The sequence below is a fragment of the Xyrauchen texanus genome, chromosome 2, assembly GCF_025860055.1.
Source record: "Xyrauchen texanus isolate HMW12.3.18 chromosome 2, RBS_HiC_50CHRs, whole genome shotgun sequence".
NCBI lineage: Eukaryota > Metazoa > Chordata > Actinopteri > Cypriniformes > Catostomidae > Xyrauchen > Xyrauchen texanus.
Genome location: NC_068277.1, coordinates 25,243,335 through 25,263,933, shown reverse-complemented (window position 1 = coordinate 25,263,933; position 20,599 = coordinate 25,243,335). Strand labels below are relative to the sequence as shown.

Here is a 20,599-nt window from a genome sequence, read left to right as displayed (position 1 = left end):
TTGGACATTTGTGAGGATTGCTGACCTTGTTACGGATTGGCATGATTCCCTTAAGACACTCCTCCTTGCTCATCATCAGATCATTCCTCTGGCAACAGACCTCCGGCACCAGTCTGCTAGTGTTCAGCCGTCTGAAGAGGCTCTGATCATCAAAGTCCTCTGCACTGTTCACCCCACAACAATCAAACTATGGACACACCAATGCATGTTATATCTTAAATGTCATTAGTGTGTACTATGCATATATAGTCTAGACAGAAATAGCCAATATGTTAGCATACTGTGGTCATAAAGGCATTCCATGTGGAGGTAAATACATCAGTGCTATTGCTGCCTTGGTAATGTTTCTTCAACTCCTTGGTGAAGTAATCTCTGGTGAGCTGTTGATCCACAGATAGACAAGAGCAGTGAGAGCAGAGGTACATGACAGAGAGGTGGCTTGATTATATTCAGCAGTAATGACACTCACATGCTCGCGGAATATGAAGGCTAGAATGGCCACTGCTAGCTCTGCCAGGAATATGATGAGTATAAGCATGAAGAACTGTGGAAGAGAAAAAATGAAATGCACTACTTCAGTAGTATACACAGGGATCCAAAAGTCTGAGACCACTTATGAAAATTTTTGTATTTTCTATAATTTTATAAAATGTACATTGAATTGTAAAATTAACATGAATTTCATGATTGCTTAGTATTCCAGGTTCAATAAAAGTTAAGTTTAATTGACAGCATTTGTGGCATGATGTTATCACAAAATAATTTAGACTTGTCCCTCCTTTCTCCTAAAAATTTAGGTTACAGTGAGGCACTTACAATAGAAGTCAATGGGGCCAATTTTTAGAATGTTAAAAGGCAGAAATGTGAAGCTTATAATTTTTTTAAAAGCGCTTACATGTTAAAACGAAGAATAATCGTTGAGCTGTAAAGTTGTTAAAATTGTCATTTTTAAGGTCATTTTAGATTTTGTTTACATTACATCATCATGGCAACGAAGTGGCTTTAATTTTACACAAATGCTGGCATAAAAATATTCATTACCACAAAGTAATTTCAACTCATCCCTCATTTATAAAAAATAAATAAAACTGTAAAGTTTTAATAGAGTTCAATGGAAAGGAGGAGGCGAGAACCGGCTTGACAATATAAATAATATTTTAATTAAAAACTTAAAAGACACAAACACACATTATCGGACACCTGCCCTTAAACGATCTCTCTCTCTATCGCACCACCTTCCGCAGTCTGCCTTTATCCCTCTCAGAGGCTTAATTAGCCTATGTGTGTAAAATCACAGCCCGCCCCGCCTTTTTTTAAATAAACAAGGGACTAGTGGAAAAAAGTTGTTTTCTGGTAATCCACATTATGCCAAAAAAGCTGTCGGTTGACCTTAACTTTTATTATTTGGAACATTCCTTTAATGACAATAAGCACTTGAGTTTGTGCAAAACCTGATGATCCATTTAATCCCAGCATGACTCAAGAATGCTCCAAAGAGCATCTTGTGTGTTTTAATGGAAGCAAGGAAATCTGACCTATTGACTTAAGAGTTAACGCAGAGATTATTTAGCAGAGATGGGCCACTTCTATTAAAATGAATGGGAGAAATTGGAAAACTCAACAGTAGCCAACAGCCAACGGATGTAGAAAGGAAGTCCTGCCTTACAGGTAAAAGAGCCAATCACCTTTTAGATACAGACATCACCTTTCAATCAACTCGACAACGCATATGCGCATTAGCTATACAATCAGAGAAAATGTTGTTTAACGTAATCTGAGGTAAAGAAGCACAATTTATGACAGCAGTGTTGTCAGATTTTACTGCTGATTTGAAATGTCCTTTGATCGTAATTTTGAGGAACCGTTTAGGAGATTTCAGTCTTTTCCAATTAAAGTAGACAGGAGCTGCACTGGCATGACAGAAAATAGCCTCACAAGAGCATTCCAAAGATGGCTGACAGTGGACTGAATTGCTAGAAAGACTTTGGTTAACGTCAATGCAGTGCATTCAAGGTATCCAGTTTGTGTGTTCCCTGAGAATTGAACCTTTGATCTTGCTGTTGCCAGTGCCATGCTCTACCAGTTAAGCTACAGAAACATAGCGAGAGCATACCATAGGAGAGAGCATAAAATGGGCAGAGTTGTAAACTAAGATCTTCCTGTCACAACATTGTCTGTGACTTCTCTTATAAAACAGCAATTTTATCATAGTAAAGTCCACACATAGTTCAGTCCAAAAGGATTGTTAAAGGGATAGTTCACCCAAAAATGAAAGTTTTCTCATCATTTACTCACTTTAATGCCATCCCAGAAGTGTAGGTCAATACAATGCAAGTGACTCCAGTATTCTAATATGTCTTCTGAAGCGATGCAATCTCTTTGGGTGAGAAACCGGATCAATATTTCAATTTTTTTTTATATAAATCTCCACTTTCACTTTCAGAATGTGAAAAAAGGACTTGAATATTGACCTGTTTCTCACCCACACCTATTATATAGCTTCTGAAGACATAGATTTAACCACTGGAGTCATATGGATTGGGAAACATGAGGGTGAGTAAATAATTAGAAGTTTCATTTTTGAGTGAACTTTTCTTATTTCCTTCTTGCAAATATATTAACAATTTCTTTGTGCAAATAAATTACAAAAAAATGGATAACTATACAGAAACCAAAAGAACAGCTATCTACCATTTAAAACACAAAATTAAAAATATTTTTTATAATTATTATTTATACAAAGTTAAAGTTTTGTGTGAAAATATTAGTAAATATAGTGCTAACTAAAAGTTTATTTTATGTTATTTATGAAGTTTATTTTAAAAGTAATTGTATGTATATGTATATGTTATTTACTAAATTAAATTGTTTGATAAATCAGTATTATATGCCACCCTGTTCTCTGGATATTGGCGTCGGCTAATAGAAAACCCATATCGGTCAACCAGTAGTAATAATACATAATGGTATCTGTTGGTGCTTAAGAAAGAAAATCCCATACAAACAGTAGAACACATTTGTTTTCCTGTATGGCTCCACAGCAGCCCAGAAAGCCAAGGAGGAACAGCATCCCGCCCATGATCAAAATTGCATAGACACCAGTGAACAGTAGTGGGTTGGCTGCCACAATCTCCCGGAAACCTGTTGGATCGACCAGCACCCAGATACCCACCCCAAGCAGGAATGCTCCTCCGAGCTAAAAGAGGAAAAGGGGGTTTAGTCTAAATCCTTCAACAATATAAACAAGATTTGACTTTATCTTTATGGCTTAATGAGGCTGTCAAATGGTTACTAATGCTCAGCTTGTTGTGTTTCTCCCAGTCATTGCAATACTGTACACTTCTATGGGACTGCACATTTTCTCCACGCTACTAGTGTGGTAAAGGGAAGGTCATGAGGCTGCAAAGAAAACACCTTTGAGAAATAAAGGAAGTGCAGTGTGTTCAGAAGCAAAACCAAGGCATGCCGGCAGAAGATCAATGCATTTGTTCTTGCCATAACTTTAAGGTTTATTCAAAGCGTTGACTTGGATTGTTCTCTTAAAAGAGAACAATTGACTCTTTAAACTACTATATGCATTTTTTGCACCTGCATACCATCATACATAACTTTTTAAAATGTAAATAAAATAAAAAACAAAACAGGAAATATAACTTAATATGCTTCCAAGCAAAGCAAATCATCACTCCATGGCTGTGGCTCAGACTGTATCTTAAAATCACCATTTAATCACTCTCATGTTGCTCCCAACCTTTGACTTTCTTTCCTCCTTGGAACACAAAGTTAGGCAGTGTTTTAGTTTTGTTCAGCATTCGCTTTCATTGCATCTTTTTTCTGTGCATTGAAAATGAATGGTGACCAAGGCTAATATTCTGCCTAACTTATCCTTTTGTGTTTTAAAGAAGAAAGTCATAGGGGTCTGTAACAACATGGATTGAGTAAATAATGGCAGAATTAAAATTTTGGATGAACTATCCCTTTAACCAGTCAGTGAAAGATATAATCATCATGATGTCATAGTCTAGTTTCTATCTGCTCAGCTCATGTAAAACAATGGCCTATAACTGAGTGTGTTACTGTGCCATTAGAGAAAGTATGAGTGCATATAAAGAGAATCACTCACAAAAATGAAGAAGTTGAAGATGAACATGAGGTACTTGATGCAACTGAGACAGTCCCCCTCCATCCTTGTGCCTCTTGCTGATGCCTCTCCCTGGCCCTGAAGACACATCGTGAAAAACGTCTAGGTTACGTATGTAACCTCCGTTCCCTGATGGAGGGAACGAGACGTTGTGTCAGAGAAGCGACACTAGGGGTCTCTCTTGAGCGCCGATATTCACCTCTGGACTATGAAAATAGGCCAATGAGAGTTGGCAACCAGTATTTGCATGTTCCGCCCCCGGACATACGGGTATTTAAGCGGCGCAAATACGGGAGTTCATTCAGGATTTTTATGAGGAGCCGGAAATGGTCCGGCCACAACAGTGGCTCGGCTCAGTGACGTGGCAGGGGAGACACAACGTCTCGTTCCCTGAGGGTTACATAAGTAACCTAGACGTTCCCCTTCTGTCGCTCTCTCCACGTTGTGTCAGAGAAGCGACACTAGGGGTCCACTTATAAAAGCGCCATGCGCTGAGCCGTGTACGTGAACTGCTGATACAGGAGCGAGCAGGTATTCTTACGTGCAGGACGACCAACTGTATCAGGCTGCACGTACCCTTCCCCAATGCCCCATTTAAGCCATCAGGATTCCTTATCGTTACCCTGAAGGGGAACAAGGTGCTGGCTGCCAACCTGGGAACGGGCCAAGCCTGGTCGGGCCTCTTTTCTCTGTATGTTTCTCTCATAGAGCAACTTAGGCCGGGGCCCTTACACGCATTGAGGGAAGGGGGTCTTAGCCCTTATCCAGGGCGGAGAAGACCCTGCGGAGGCCACGCCTACCCGAGAGGGGAGGCAAGTTTAAGTGGCAAAACCATCAGAGGCCTGCTTAGGGCCTCTGTGGAAAAGTCGGTGCGGTGGTGGATCCAGCCTATAGAGGGGGGAAAATACAGCACGGCAGCCGAGGCAGCCATGACTGCCTAAGGGAACATGGGAGTCAGCTCGCCAGAGGGGACAGAACCGTGGTGTTACACACAGGGGAGTCCGAAGGAGGCCTTACCTGTGGAGCACCTATACCAGTACAGGGTAGCTTCCGGTACCGCGAGTGGCTTGGGTCAGCGAGTTCCTCCGCTGAACTGCGACCCACGAGGGCTAGGGAGGAATCGACCAGTGTCCCAAACCTGAGATCTCCTGGGAATGAAGGCGCACTGTTTCCCCTGGTTAGGGGGAAGGGCGCCAGGTGCAAGCGATTCACCTGGTCAGATCGTGGGCGTGCCACCGAGTTCTACGGGCTCAGTACCTGAGAGAACACGGGACGATACTGACTCAACTCGGAGACTGTAGAATCTCGCAAGTGTTAGGTGTTGCCCAGCCCGCTGCTCTACAAATGTCTGCTAGGGCAGTGCCCCTAGCCAGTGCCCATGAGGACGCAACACTCCTGGTGGAGTGAGCTCGGACCCGCAAGGGGGGGGCACGGCCTGGGTGTGATAAGCCAGGGAAATGGCGTCGACAACCCAGTGGGCGAGTCTCTGCTTGGAGACAGCATTCCCTTTCTGCTGTCCCCCAAAGCAGACGAAGAGCTGCTTAGAGCGTCTGGTGCTCTGTGTGCGGTCCAGATAAATACGTAAAGCACGTACTGGACACAGCAGTGAAAGGGCTGGGTCTGCCTCCTCCCCGGGGCAGCGCTTGCAGGTTCACTACCTGATCCCTGAAGGGCAAGGTAGGAACCTTGGGCACATAGCCCGGTCGCGGTCTTAGGATCACGAAAGTATCTGCCGGACCGAACTCCAGGCAAGCGTCGCTAACAGAGAACGCATGCAGGTCCCCGACCCTCTTGATGGAAGTGAGCGCGATCAGCAGGGCAGTCTTGAGAGAGAGGGCCCTGAGTCCAGCTGAGTCAAGCGGCTCGAAGAGGGGTCTCTGGAGGCCCGTAAGGACGACCGAGAGATCCCAGGAGGGGAACAGGTTAGGCCGGGAGGGAGTTATCCTCCGGGCACCTTTTAGGAACCTGACGATTAAGTCGTGCTTACCAAGAGACTTGCCATCTACCGTGTCGTGGTGGGCCGCGATAGCGGCGACATACACCTTGAGGGTGGAGGGTGACAGCCTCCTCTCCAGCCTCTCCTGAAGAAACACGAGCACTGACCTAACTGCGCACTTCTGTGGGTCTTCGGCTCGGGAAGAACACCAGTCCGTGAACAGACGCCACTTTAGAGCGTAGAGATGCCTGGTAGAGGGGGCTCTGGCTTGATTGATTGACTGACTCCAAAGGAGGAGACGACGGGCGAGCTGTGACATGTGGAGGGAGCGTACTCCGCCTTGGCGGTTTATGTAGGCTACGACCGTGGTGCTGTCTGTCCTGACTAGGACATTTTTGTTCCAAATTAATGGGAGAAACTTTCACAGGGCCAGAAAAACAGCCAGCAGCTCTAGGCAGTTGATGTGCCAGCGCAACGGGCCTTGGTTCCACTGGCCTGCGGCGGCGTGCCCGTTGCATACGGCACCCCAACCCAATTTGGAGGCGTCGGTTGTGACCAGAACGCATCGGGACACCTGCTGCAAGGGTACTCCTGCCCTTAGGAAGCAGAGGTCTGTCCAGGGTTTGAAGGTTTGGCGGCAGGCAGAGGTAACTTTTATGTTGTGCGTGCCGCGGCGCCATGCTCGTCTCGGGACTCGAGTCCGAGCCAGTGCTGAAGTGGTCTCATATGCATCAACCCCAGCGCGCGGCCGCCTGGAGGATGCCATATGCCCCAGGAGCTGTTGGAAATGTTTTAGCGGGACCATGGCGCCTGGCTTGAAGGAAGCGAGGCATTTCAGCACTGACTGAGCACGCTCGTTGGAGAGACGTGCTGTCATTGGGACTGAGTCTAACTCCAGACCGAGAAAAGAGATGCTCTGGACCGGGGAGAGCTTGCTCTTTTCCCAGTTGACCTGAAACCCCAAATGGCTGAGGTGGCTGAGCACCTGGTCTCTGTGTGCGCATAGTAACTCTCGGGAGTGGGCCAGTATGAGCCAGTCGTCGAGGTAATTGAGTATGCGTATGCTGGCTTCTCGGAGCGGAGCAAGAGCTGCCTCTGCGACTTTCGTGAAGACGCGAGGGGACAGAGACAGGCCGAAGAGGAGGACTTTGTACTGATACGCCTGGCCGTCGAACGCGAACCTTAGGAAGGGGCGGTGTCAAGGGCGAATTGAGACGTGGAAGTACGCGTCCTTCAGGTCTACCGCTGCGAACCAATCTAGATGCCGGACGCCAGATAGAATTTGTTTCTGGGTGAGCATTTTGAACGGGAGTTTGGACAAGGTCCGATTGAAAACTCGCAGGTCCAAGATCGGTCGTAAGCCGCCACCTTTCTTGGGTACAACGAAGCAAGGGCTGTAGAAACCCTTCTTCGTTTCGGTTGGAGGGACAGGCTCTATCGCGTCCTTTAATAGAAGGGAGGCGATTTCTTCGCGCAGGGAGAGGGCATGTTGGCCGTGTACTGCGGAAAAATGTACGCCCACGAAGGGGGGCGGAGACCTGGCAAACTGAATTGCGTAACCGAGTCGAATGGTCAGGTGCAGCCAGCGTGACGGGTTGGGCAGTGAAAGCCACGCCTCTAAACTCCATGCTAGGGGCACCGCAGCGGTGCGGAACAGGTAACGCGGTGTCAGGAGGCAACGTGGCGTCCCGAGGCTCTGGTGCTGAGAATGAACTCAAAGCACTTACCTTGCTCCGCGCACCCGGCAGGGGGCGGGTTCGTGACTGAGGAGGAGGTCTGATGTTGGCGTCCTCTGGACTCGTCTGAACCGGACGGCCGGGGAACAGTCGTGGCGCTGAAGGCGGGGACACCGCGTCCGGGACTGTTGAGGCCTGAAAGCAGAGTGCCGTGAGAACGGCATTTGCGGGCCATGTGCCCCAGAGAAAAAGGAAATAGCTCTTTTATTGAGAATTTGGGTACCGCAGCCCATGTTAGGGGGTGCGGCAAATGAAAAAAACAAAGGATTCTCCTCCCGGCCCTCCACCGGGGGGACGGAGCGGTCTTACCACCTCCGGAGCTAACGTTTTGGGCTCTGGGTGCGTTGTCTCAGGAGCGCCTGGGAGCCTTCCGGGTCCTCGAGGGGGTCCGTGAGACAGGGAGCGTGCGCTTCCCGCGGTTTGCTCGACGCTGGGGCTGAGAGTTGGGCCCGGGTTGAGGCGGAGCAGGGGCTTGCCTTCTGGCCGCGGGAGGACGCCCTCAGCGAGCAGACGGGGCATGGGCTGTGGCGGCAGGCTTGCGGCGAGGCATGATGTGAGAGATGGCCTCCGTCTGCTTCTTCACCATGGAGAACTGCTGGGCAAAGTCCTCGATGGTGTCGCCGAAGAGGCCGAACTGGGAGACAGGGGCGTTGAGGAAGCGAGTCTTGTCAGCTTCACGCATCTCGACCATGTTCAGCCACAGTTGACGTTCCTGGACCACTAGCGTGGCCATCGCCTGCCCGAGTGCTTGCGCTGTGACCTTCGTCACTCTCAGGGCGAGGTCGGTCGCTGAGCGCAGTTCCTGCAGCGTGTCGGGATCAGGGCCACCCCCGTGCATGTCGCGTAGTGCCTTGGCTTGGTGGACCTGCAGGAGAGCCATGGCATGCAGGGCGGAAGCGGCGCATCCGGTGGCGCTGTAGGCCTTCGCTGTCAGCGAGGAGGTTGCTCTACAGGTCCGAGAAGGGAGTACGGGGCGACCTCGCCAGGTGGTAGGGGTACCGGGGCATAGATGGATCGCAACCGCCCTATCCACCTGGGGAATTGCCTCGTACCCATAGCATGCTCCGCCATCGAGGGTGGCGAGGGCGGACGAGCCTGTGGCGATGTGACGAGTGGAGAGGGGTGCTCTCCACGAAGACGTCAGCTCGTCATGCACTTCCGGGAAAACGGGACCGGGGGGGTGAGGCTGCGAGCGGCGCCCAGACCCCAGGAACCAGTCGTCGAGCCGTGATGGTTGTGGGGAGGATGGAGGGTTCCAGTCCAAACCCACGCTGTCGGCTGCCCGGGAAAGCATGTTCGTCATCTGTGCGTCGGCCTCAGCCTGGGCGTGCAGGCCCGAAAGCGGCAGCCCAGGGGAGTCCTCAGCATCAGATAACCCGCCCTCCGATGCCGCGGCGAGCTCATTCGCTTCCATCGCAAGAGGGTCGGCCGACTGGCTGTGAGGCGAGTCACCGCTACCTCGAGCACGGACGGGAATCAACGAGCGTGTCGGGGCGCGGGTGGTCCGAGGGGGCGTACCCGGCGGAGCTGTACCCGCTGCCATCCCCAAATCGCCTCCATCGCCAGCCGCATCGTCCTCAATCCCGTGGGAAGGAGCGACACGGGGGGCGGCTGGAGTGGCTTGCTCAAGGTTGTAAGCAAGCCGCGACCGCAACGTTGTCATGGTCATGTTCTCGCAGTGAGAACATGAACCATCCACAAACGCAGCCTCGGTGTGATCGCTACCCAGACACACGAGACAGCGCCTGTGGCCGTCGGAAGCGGAGAGCACTCTACCGCATCCAAAAACAACACAGGGGCGGAAGGGCATCTTTATAAAGACGCATCCTTAAAAGGACGTTCAACGCCGCTGTGTTTTGCTCTTTTAGAGGAAATTACTCTTTTAAATAAAATCACTCTTTTAGGAAAAAACTCGTGAGAGTTTTTAAATCTGCACTGTCGATGCCCAGGGGCAGGAATGCACAGCCGTGCAAACAGGGAGAAAGCCGCTGTTGTGCACCGTAGAATCCAACAGCATGCAGCAGAGGGATAACAGGAACTCGGTGTGTACACGCAGCAGTTGCAGACACCGACCATCGGCTCGAAGAAATTTTCTGAATGAGCTCCCGTATTTGCGCCGCTTAAATACCCGTATGTCCGGGGGCCGGACATGCAAATACTGGTTGCCAACTCTCATTGGCCTTTTTTCATAGTCCAGAGGTGAATATCGGCGCTCAAGAGAGACCCCTAGTGTCGCTTCTCTGACACAACGTGGAGAGAGCGACAGAAGGGGAACAGAGAGTCATTACTACACAGGAGATGTAGTAATGACATGGAGATGTAAAATGACAGACACAAGTTCTGTTTACTGATGAGTTCATGAGTCAGAACCTTGAGTTGAGTGTGATTGGCAAGGTTTGTATATTTTTAAGTTCATTCAGCAAGATAATTTTGTCAACTTGTCACTTGTTAATACATCAGCGTGACATGCACACATTGACAGGCAAATTATGTTAAGAAAATCATGATGAGTAATGTTGCATTATGTAGTTAACAGAGTGACTGGCAGTTCCAGTAATCATATGCCTGGAAATGTAACACAAAGTATCATAGATGTTAAATGTGACTTTGTAGAAACAGAATTCACAGAGTTTTCTCCATAACAACTGCATGCCAACGAGCTTCACACTGACTGTTCATGCATATAACATGCTGACTAATACACGATGACTTGTTTGTAAAAGGAAATAGGCAGCTTTTTTAAAAAATACAAAAAAACATCAGGACTGCTGGAGCACATTTGCACCTTTACACCTACAGCAATACTCCGCAGGCTAAATAAACATGTCCTTTCAGTGCTCCAAACCACAAGCTGTATGTCACAATCCTCTGAATTCACCTAACCACTCTCAGATCTTTTGTAATGATCTGTGAGCTCAGTCCCATTACCTGTCTTTTAGTAATGACTGTACCCTTCTTCACCCAAAAATGAAAACTATGTCATAATTTACCCACCCTCATGTAATTCTAAACCTGTATATGACTCTTTCATCTGTGGTAGACTAAAGTAGGTATTTTAAAGGACGTTCAGTTTGCTGATTTCAATACAATAGCAGCTGATAGCGTCCTCACTTTAAAGCTTAAGAAGCACCCAAAAGTGTCATAAAAGTAGAGTATGCAACTCATGCGTCATATTCCAATTATTCTGAAGACATACCATTACTTTGTAAAATTATCAGATCATGACCAAATGTCATGACATAAGAACCAATGAGGTTTTAAGTCACCAGTGACATTTTATGTTGCCATATTTGATTTGGGCTCTGTATAAAAGGAGTGAATAATTTTGGTCTGTTTATCATAAAACATGATCATATGACTTACATTTACATTTATGCATTTGGCAGACGCTTTTATCCAAAGCGACTTACAGTGCAATTGTTACAGGGACAATCCCCCTGGAGCAACCTGGAGTTAAGTGTCTTGCTCAAGGACACAATGGTGGTGGCCGTGGGGTTTGAACCAACGACCTTCTGATTAACAGCCCTGTGCTTTAGCCACTACACCACCACCACTCTAGACTGCAGAAGACTTGGAATCTGATGCACGAGTCGCATGGACTACTGTTGTGACACCTTTGGGAACATCAAATATCTCATTTTTTCTTCCACAGAAAATATGGGTTTGGAACGATATGAGGGTGTGTATACAATCACAGAATTTTTATTTTTTGGGTGAACTAGCCATTTAATTATGCAAATTTCATTTTGCTTTTCTATGAGACAATAAGGAAGTATGCTAAAACACTGCTAATACAGCATATAGAGTATGCTTGAATTCAATTTTGGTTGACAGGAATTAATAATCATTTTTATCCTACCCTGCATTTATCCTCTTCTCCTCAGTATTCTGCTTTTCAGGTTGTGTGATAAAAAATATATTTATCCTGCATGGACCCTTTTTTAGAGTAATAAGGTTGATGGAAAGTGCTGCCTCTGTGAAAAGCTAAAATGTCCCTTGCTGACAATGCACTCTATATAATTACAGGCCATTAGAGAAATTTAGGTTAATGATGATAAGGTTCTTCATTAGTGCATTGAGACCAGGTACTAGCCCAGGGACCAAGAAATAGCCCATGGGGTGAGGTGGAGCAGTAGTGCATATCATAACAAATTTTCTGCTTCATCCAACCAGTGAAGTATCACAGCTAGACTTCTGCAGCTGTACTCCCTGCAAAAATGGCTCAGAACAGCTGGCTGATTTCACGGGAGGCAATGGTAAATATCTGCAAATAATTCCAGCTCTCTTCTTACCATACAGTTCTGGCATAATTCAAAAATCCTCCAGCCAGCTTTTCTCAAAGTAATTTCCTGTGCAACACTGCACCTCAGTCAGGTGTTCTAAGAGGTGTTAGGGAGGAGCTATGGGTTGAACTTGGTAAACCTGCAGGTGGGCAAGCAATTTTATTTATGTATGTGTGTTATGTACGTGTGTGCATGCGTGGTAAGGTAGTTGGTTGGGAATTTAAATCTTCTCAGATTAAAGGCATAATTCACACAAATATGAAAATTCGGTCATCATTCATATGTTGTTCCAAACCTGTATGACATTCTTTCTTCCATGAAACACAAAAGGAGATGTCAGGTAGAATGACAGCCTCAGTCACCATTCACTGTGAAGATGCAATAAAAACGAATGGTGACTTAAACTAACAAATTGCCTAATATCTCTTTGTGTGTTCCACAGACGAAAACAAAGTCACATACAGGTTTGGAACAACATTAAATTCAGTAAATGATAGAATGTTTATTTTTGGGTGATCAATCCCATTAAGGCCATTAGCCTCAGACAACTCATCACTTCAGTCTCAAGGCCATGGCCAGAGAGCCATATCTGCCTTTTTTAACTAAGGTCTATGAACCTCATTACATTAATTACCAAAGTGAGTTTTATTACATGCTTATCTTAAATTAAAGGGCCCTGAACAAATTCTGAGCTTCGTTGCTGTTTGTATCTTTCCACTCTATATAATTTATTTACTTTGGTCATCACTGCTGCTTTGATTAAACCTCCAGGGTCTCTATTGGGGCCTTTTTGAATTTGACCCTCTCTTAAAACTCTTCAAATATCTAAATATCTGACTCCACAGTCTAGGGAATAGTTACTCGCTGTACACTAAACTCAAAAACAGGACTCCAAAAATCTGTTTTTCAAGCTTAGAAGGGACCTCTTAAACTGGAGAGGAGGAAAAACACTTCACTGTTGGAGTAGTTGATGAGAGTCATTGACTGAGGCGATAGTAAGACAGAAATGAGCTACAGAACCAACAGCATACAGGTGAAACTGCAAAAGTTCATTAATTTCAGTAATTCAACTTAAAAGGTGAAACTAATATATTATATAGACTCATTACAAGCAAAATAAGATATTTCAAGCCTTTATTTGATATAATTTTGATGATTATGGCTTACAGCTTATGAAAAACCCAAATTCAGAATCTCAGAAAATTAGAATATTACATGAAATCAATAAAAAAAAAGGATTTTAAATACAGAAATGTCGGCCCTCTGAAAAGTATAATCATGCATATGTACTCAGTACTTGGTTTGGGCCCCTTTTGCATTAATTACTGCCTCAATGCGGCATGGCATGGATGCTATCAGCCTGTGGCACTGCTGAGGTGTTATGGAAGACCAAGATGCTTCAATAGCGGCCTTCAGCTCTTCTGCATTGTTTCGTCTCATGTCTCTCATCTTTCTCTTGGCAATGCCCCATAGATTCTCTATGGGGTTCAGGTCAGGCGAGTTTGCTGGCCAATCAAGCACAGTAATACCATATTCCAGACACCAGGTTTTGGTACTTTTGGCAGTGTGGGCAGGTGCCAAGTCCTGCTGGAAAATGAAGTCAGCATCTCCATAAAGCTTGTCTGCTGATGGAAGCATGAAATGCTCTAAAATGTCCCGGTAGACGGCTGCGTTGACTCTGGACTTAATAAAGCACAGTGGACCAACACCAGCAGATGACATGGCTCCCCAAACCAACACAGACTGTGGAAACTTCACACTGGACTTCAAGCATCTTGGATTGTGTGCCTCTCCATTCTTCCTCCAGACTCTGGGACCTTGGTTTCCAAATGAGATGCAAAATTTGCTCTCATCAGAAAAGAGGATTTTGGACCACTGAGCAACAGACCAGTTCTTTTTTTCTTTAGCCCAGGTAAGACGTTTGACATTTGAAGCCCATATCCAGGACCCGTCTGTGTGTGGTGGCTCTTGATGCAGTAACTCCAGCCTCAGTCCACTCCTTGTGAAGCTCCCCACACATTTGAATGGCCTTTTCCTGACAATCCTCTCCAGGCTATGGTCATCCCTGCTGCTTGTGCACCTTTTTTCTTCCACACGTTTCCCTTCCACTTAACTTTCTATTAATGTGCTTTGATACAGCACTTTGAGAACATCCAACTTCTTTTGCAATTACCTTTTGAGGCTTTCCCTCCTTGTGGAGGGTGTCAATGATGGTTTTCTGCACAACTGTCAGGTCAGTAGTCTTCCCCATGATTGTGAATTCAACTGAACCAGACTGAGAGACCATTTAAAGGCTCAGGAACCCTTTGCAGGTGTTTAGCTGATTAGAGTGTGACACTTTGAGCCTACAATACTGAACCTTTTCACAATATTCTAATTTTCTGAGATTCTGAATTTGGGGTTTTCATAAGCTGTAAGCCATAATCATCAAAATTATATCAAATAAAGGCTTGAAATATCTTACTTTGCTTGTAATGAGTCTATATAATATATTAGTTTCACCTTTTAAGTTGAATTACTGAAATGAATGAACTTTTGCACGATATTCTAATTTTTCGAGTTTCACCTGTACTACATCTACCTCTTACAGAAAAAAAAATCAACCTGTCACAGCTGCCTGGAGGAAGCGCAGCATACAAATGAAGTGTTTTCACATAGCTCTGGCAAACATAGAATTTACATTGACCTCATCCATCATGAGGTGGCCTCCAACTGGGTGGTACAGCCAGGGGCAGACTGGGACTAAGAAGTGGCCCTGGACTTTCAGGCCCAGAGCGGCCCACCAAACCCCTGCCCGCAACACTCCACACCACACCAGCTAATTTATAAAAATTTCTAACTCAATTTAAATTTTGGTGTTGAAAATGTTTTTATTTCTATTGACGGTCTTGTCAATGGGCTCCACCAGTCATAACTTTAAAACATATAAAACCACTGTAAATGTGTGAGTGGATTTTTTATAGAAAGCACTGAAAGTACTTTATAGCTCAGACAAATACAGATGTTAGGTTAAAATTTCTTAAAAAATTCTATTTTTTCTTCGTCAGCATTTCTTCAAAAGTTTTTAAAGACCTTACCGGTAATCACTTTTCAACTTTTTTCTAGAAGTTCAAATAAACTATTGCCTTAGTTAATTTGAGATTGTAGAAACAACAAGTATAATATAAATATATTATATATGTATAGCTATACAGATCATAAAATGATTTTTTTAAATAGTTAGATGAAGAACACAAAGCAGGACACTGATTACAATGCTTAATTTCATTTAAAGCCCACTTAACTATACGTAAATGTTTATCTAATAAAATTAATGAAAACAAAGTTGGCCAGAATATGTACATATACATTATATATATATATATATATATATATATATATATATATATATATATATATATATATATATATATGAAAATATAAACATCCCTCTTAAAGTGTAGATCTTTGCAGATTAATTACTCATATTTTCCCTCTATATGAGTTTGTTGCATCTTTATATCTGCATTGTTTTAATTCCTTCCCCAGATTAAAAAGCTAAAAGAAAAAAGTGAAAAGCCCTATGCTTTGATAAGCACTGTTACGGCTATCCTTTAAATGTAAATCCAAAGTAATCCGCGAAGTCTCGAATAACCACAAAGTAATATTGTTCATGACTTACTTTCTGCTCCCAGTAAAGCTTTTCAGTAGAATCAATTATGCAAATAACTACGTACTGCTCATAGCTTTTCTGCTTGCCGATTTAATTTACGCTGCTATTATATTTGTTGTAACTTGCCGTTACTCCTCTTGGGCTGTCCTCAAGACTCGTCACAACCGGCTGGCCGTAGGTGTGGTCCTGCGAGTGCTCGGTGTCTGGCGGTTGTGACAACGGAGGACGTGAACACAGATTATGTGACCCAATGAGTGAGGAAACACAAAAGGAAACAAGAGATATACCTTCTGGCCCTCCACCGGAGGAAGGAGTGGTCTGGGTACCAGCTCCATAGCGGACATCTCTCTCCCTGGGTCGTCCATCTCAGGGGCGCATAGGAGCCTTCTGGGTCGGAGGCGGCCTATCCAGCAGCACTGTAGGCTTTGGTCGGCAGAGACAACGTAGTCCTACAGGCCCTGGAGGGGAGCACCGGAAGATCCTGCCAGGTGGCACAGTTTTGCAGGCATAGGTGCACTGCGACTGCCTAATCCACCTGAGGGACCTCCATGTACCCGTGTGCCACCCTACCGTCGAGTGTAGTGAGAGCTGATGAACCTGGAAGTCGGTTACGGGCAGCAAAATGTGCCCCCCAAAAGGTGTCATGCACTTCCGGGAAGAAAGGGAAGGGGGGGGCGTGAGTGGCGCCCTGAACCCAGGAACCAATCATCTAGCCGCAAGGGCTCAGGGGAGGACGGAGGGATCCAGTACAACCCAATACTCGTGGCGGCCCAGGCAAGCATAGCAGTCAGCTCTGCGTCGTCCTCAGACTGGGTAGACAAACCTGAAGGTGGCAGCCCAGTCGAGTCCTCGGCGTCTGACATCGCCAGTGCGCTTTCCGATGCAGCGATCGAGAACTCCTGATCGCGAGCCCCGAAACAGATGTTAAGCTGGCCATGAGGCAAGCTGGTCTCATCTCAGAACTCAACGGGGGCAAACGAGCATGCTGGGGAACGGGAGGTCCGCGGGTATTTACCCGACAAGACCGCATCCATTGAACTCCCCAAATCGCCTCCAGTGCCAGCCGGGCCGGCCTCATACCCGTGGTTAGAAGGCGCAGTGAGGGGGGAGGCTGAAGTGGCTTTCCCTCAGAAGGAAAGCCATGATCGTAAAGTTGCCATGGTCATGTCCTCGCAATGAGAACTCAAACCATCCACGAACACTGTCTCAGTGTGATCGTGCCCAGACACGTGAGGCAGCTCCCGTGGCTGTCGGAGGCGGAGAGATAATGACCGCATCCAGGAATCACACAAAGACGAAAAGGCATCTTTAAAAAGATATTCACGTCAATGTGTAGCTCTAATAGAGGAAATTATACTCTTTTCAGAAATATATACTCTTTTGTCAAAACACCCAGGGGTGTACTTTGCACTAATCGTGCAGAAGGAGAGAAAGCTGCTGGAATGTAATATCCAACAGCACACGCTTCTTTCAGATGTGAATGGAACAGCAGTAGTATTCAGCTCGTTGATATACAACCATTCGGCTCCAAAGAAAAAATCTGAATGAGAGTGGGCATTCCTTCTCCTTCTATACATGTATGTCCAGGGGAGTGGAGATTTGAAGGTATTTTGGGTCTCCCAAGAGTGACACTAGTGTCACTACATCAACACAACGTCGAACGGGGTACAAGAAGGGGAACAACATGTTGCTTCCAAATGTTCATGTACCCTGAAATCAACCCCATTTTGCTGAATTACTGACAAGCACAAGCTCGCATCAGAAATTTTTGCATCAATACCAATGTGATTTAATTTCCGTATGGTGCTACTGATAGTCCTTGTGCAAGCAACCTCTGAGATACAGGTTCTGGTCCCATGGAAACCAGGAAGTAATCGTGTTCAAATAAACAAAAAGTCAGCATGATTCGGAGGTTGCTTTTTCACTATAAAATCTAAATATTTTTTGGTAGGCTTATGTTAACGGTTGGACTCATTTACAACTAAAAATACAACTTACTTTTGGTGCCACTTTGTGGACATTTCATCCGGAAACTGAAGCTCATGTGTGCCAATTCAATCAACAACACTTCCAGCTTCTGCTACTGGGGGCAGCTGTATAAATATTGATTTCAGCAAGATACATTTTTATCTAATGTCACCAAATTCACAATGAGATCAGTCTGATATTTTATAGAGTTTCTTCCTTGCCACAGTAATTTTTGGCACACCCACCGGACACAATTTTCTGTAAAGCTACTTTAAAAAAATATGTGTTGTGAAAAGCGATTTACAAATACAGCACTATGGAACTGACTTGACTTGGTAAGTTATTTCATTAACAATTTCAAACTGCTCAACAAACATGAAAGGTGCTATAAGTTCATCGTTTATTAAATAACATGCAGAAAACACCTATATTACCAGTCAGATATCACTGAAATAGGTGCCATGAAATATCTGTATCTATGTCTCTGTAACAGCCCTAGGCTCGGTAAACAGCGGGGGTAAAGATTTCAGCGGGGCACCGTCAGATAATTTGTTTAGCCAATCAGAAGACTTTCTGCTTGTCAATCAATGTTTAGTTTCACAGGGCAGCCCAGGAGGTCAGGAATAGTCCCTGTTAGAACCTGGTGGAATTATACCACCGATGGCAAAAAGCATGTTTCTCCATAGATAGCCATTCAAAAGTAGCCATGTTTTATGACAAAATATATATCTTTTTTTCAAAGACTCATTTCAATCTAACTGATCACATTTCATTATAGTACATCTTCATCTGGTGACGGATTGTTTTTGAAGGGCTCTTTAATGTGTGAAATCGATTTATATTTTCCCCTATCTATTCCTATTGATGAGTGATAATCACGTGACACCCGATCCCAGAGCAGAGCACCCATGAGCAAAGATGGCAGCCTCCATTTCGCAAGCTCCCACGGAACCCTGTGCTAGCTGAGCACAGCCATAGAGATAAATGGGTTAGTCTCGGATAATGGATAGCTCTCTCCAGGTATTTTAGAGCTCCATGGGGCAGCCCATATATACTTGTATAAGGGTCGGTATGGTGTCCTGCTCCCGTGAAACGCGCATGGTCAGACGAAGAAATGCTACCCCCTACATCTGCTCCAACACAAAAGTCTGTAGTGTGTTTGTGTGTGTACTAAAATCGCATACAGTGCCTTTAACATTAGGCACTGCCACATTAAAATGGTGTATGTCTTTAGGCAAATTGCCATATGTTTCTGGTTGAATAATTCTCATCCTTTCCAACTTTACACACTTAAAAGTTGAAATTTTTCTCATCTGACTAAAAAAAAACTTGAATTTGGTAGGGAATTTCACACCTACTGACTGCTTCTGCTGAAATCCAGCTATCGTAGGTCTGTCACACTTAATTATTGCCTCTGACATTTTTCTATGATTCACTGTTACACGTATTGCAATACCCCATTTTGGCAGCAAATCAATGTGAAGCTCAGAGAAATAAGAATAGCAGTGTGAACCATGTAAACTACTGCAATATATTGAATTAGGATGCAATTCATGGAGAAAAATGTGTTTTCTTCATACTAACAGGCCCCGTCATACTAAACGTTGCTAAAAAAAATTACTAAAAGTAATTAAATTACTGGACAGCAAGGCAGCTGATTTAGGTTTCAAACACAGCCCTTGTCTTGGTCTTCCATTGTTTGTTGCTTTTATGTTGGTCACTTTATATTCTTGTGTTTTTTGAAAACTTATTAAAACAAAACTGTACTTGAGGTAGAATTCTGACATGCCAGAGCCAGTTTGTTACAACTCCAGTTACTTTATTCCAGAAATAAATCAAATTTTTGCATAACAAATTAAAGAGATATACAGTATGTGAAAGCTTTAGCCTAATTTAAATGTTTGTAATCTTCTTTAAGTAGACATAAAGTTAAAAATCACCTTTACAAATCCACATTAACAGTGGAAATTACTGCATATTAAAAAATATATAATCAGGGTTGGGAGGGTTACTTTTAAAATGTATTCCACTACAGATTACAGAATACATGCTGCAAAATGTAATTTGTAACGTATTCCGTTAGATTACAAGGTCAGTACTGTGTTCTAGAATTCAAGAATTTATTTGACTTGACTATAAAAACTCTGCCAGTACAGTAAGACAAAATACCCATGTTAAAAATACACACATAAAAACTAAAACAGGTTTCTAAAACAGGATCAATCAAAATGATATTGTTTTAAAGATTTTTAGATATTTTTACAAGAAAGAAATACAGAAATTATTATCAAGAATATGATTTTTGCCCTAATATCAAAGGTCATACTAGAAAAAATCTAATGTGAATTTTCTTGATAAACAAAAATATGATTGTGCCTGGTAACATGTGCATGTAAAATGTCTAGAAATAGCATTTTAACTTAACTTAATTTACAAAAGGTTCATTTCTATTTGTTCTACTCCAAACTTACTTCAAACTTACTTCTCTGTCTGCTCAGATGAATGTAACACTTCATAAGAAAGTGTTTCACCGCTGTTCAAATGCTCTTTGGATCACATCAATTATATCATCATCAAAAGGACTAAATATTAAATGAAAGAAGTTACAATAAAATGCAAAGTAATCTCTTCAGTAATCAAAATACTAATAGAATGTAACTATTCTAATTACCACTTATTTAAATTGTAAGTGTTGTGGAATAAAGTTACTTATATTTTAAATACGTAATCCCATTACATGTTTTTCGTTACTCCCCAACCCTGCATATCATACATATCAAACAACATGCCATAGATTTTTAAACTTTTTAATAGTCCCCTTCACGAAACAAAGTTTTTACGTTAATATGTTTGGCATGAATCCCTGCATTGCGACTGACCAAG

At 44.2% G+C, this 20,599-nt stretch overlaps 1 protein-coding gene across 3 annotated transcripts in view; it reads right to left on the bottom strand.

The window, feature by feature from the left end:
- LOC127659021 (tetraspanin-18-like) overlaps positions 1-20,599 on the bottom strand; it is a 67,097-nt gene that overhangs the window by 1,269 nt on the left and 45,229 nt on the right. For 2 of the 3 annotated variants that reach the window (XM_052148644.1, XM_052148653.1), the window contains exons 3-7: positions 4,124-4,219; positions 3,002-3,196; positions 470-544; positions 282-380; positions 26-187 (exon numbers count right to left, since the gene is read on the bottom strand). In XM_052148644.1, the coding sequence (XP_052004604.1) occupies positions 26-187; positions 282-380; positions 470-544; positions 3,002-3,196; positions 4,124-4,219 (627 nt within the window). Of the gene's footprint in view, positions 1-25; positions 188-281; positions 381-469; positions 545-3,001; positions 3,197-4,123; positions 4,271-20,599 lie in introns of all 3 variants that reach the window. The other variant, XM_052148635.1, reaches the window with a different exon arrangement.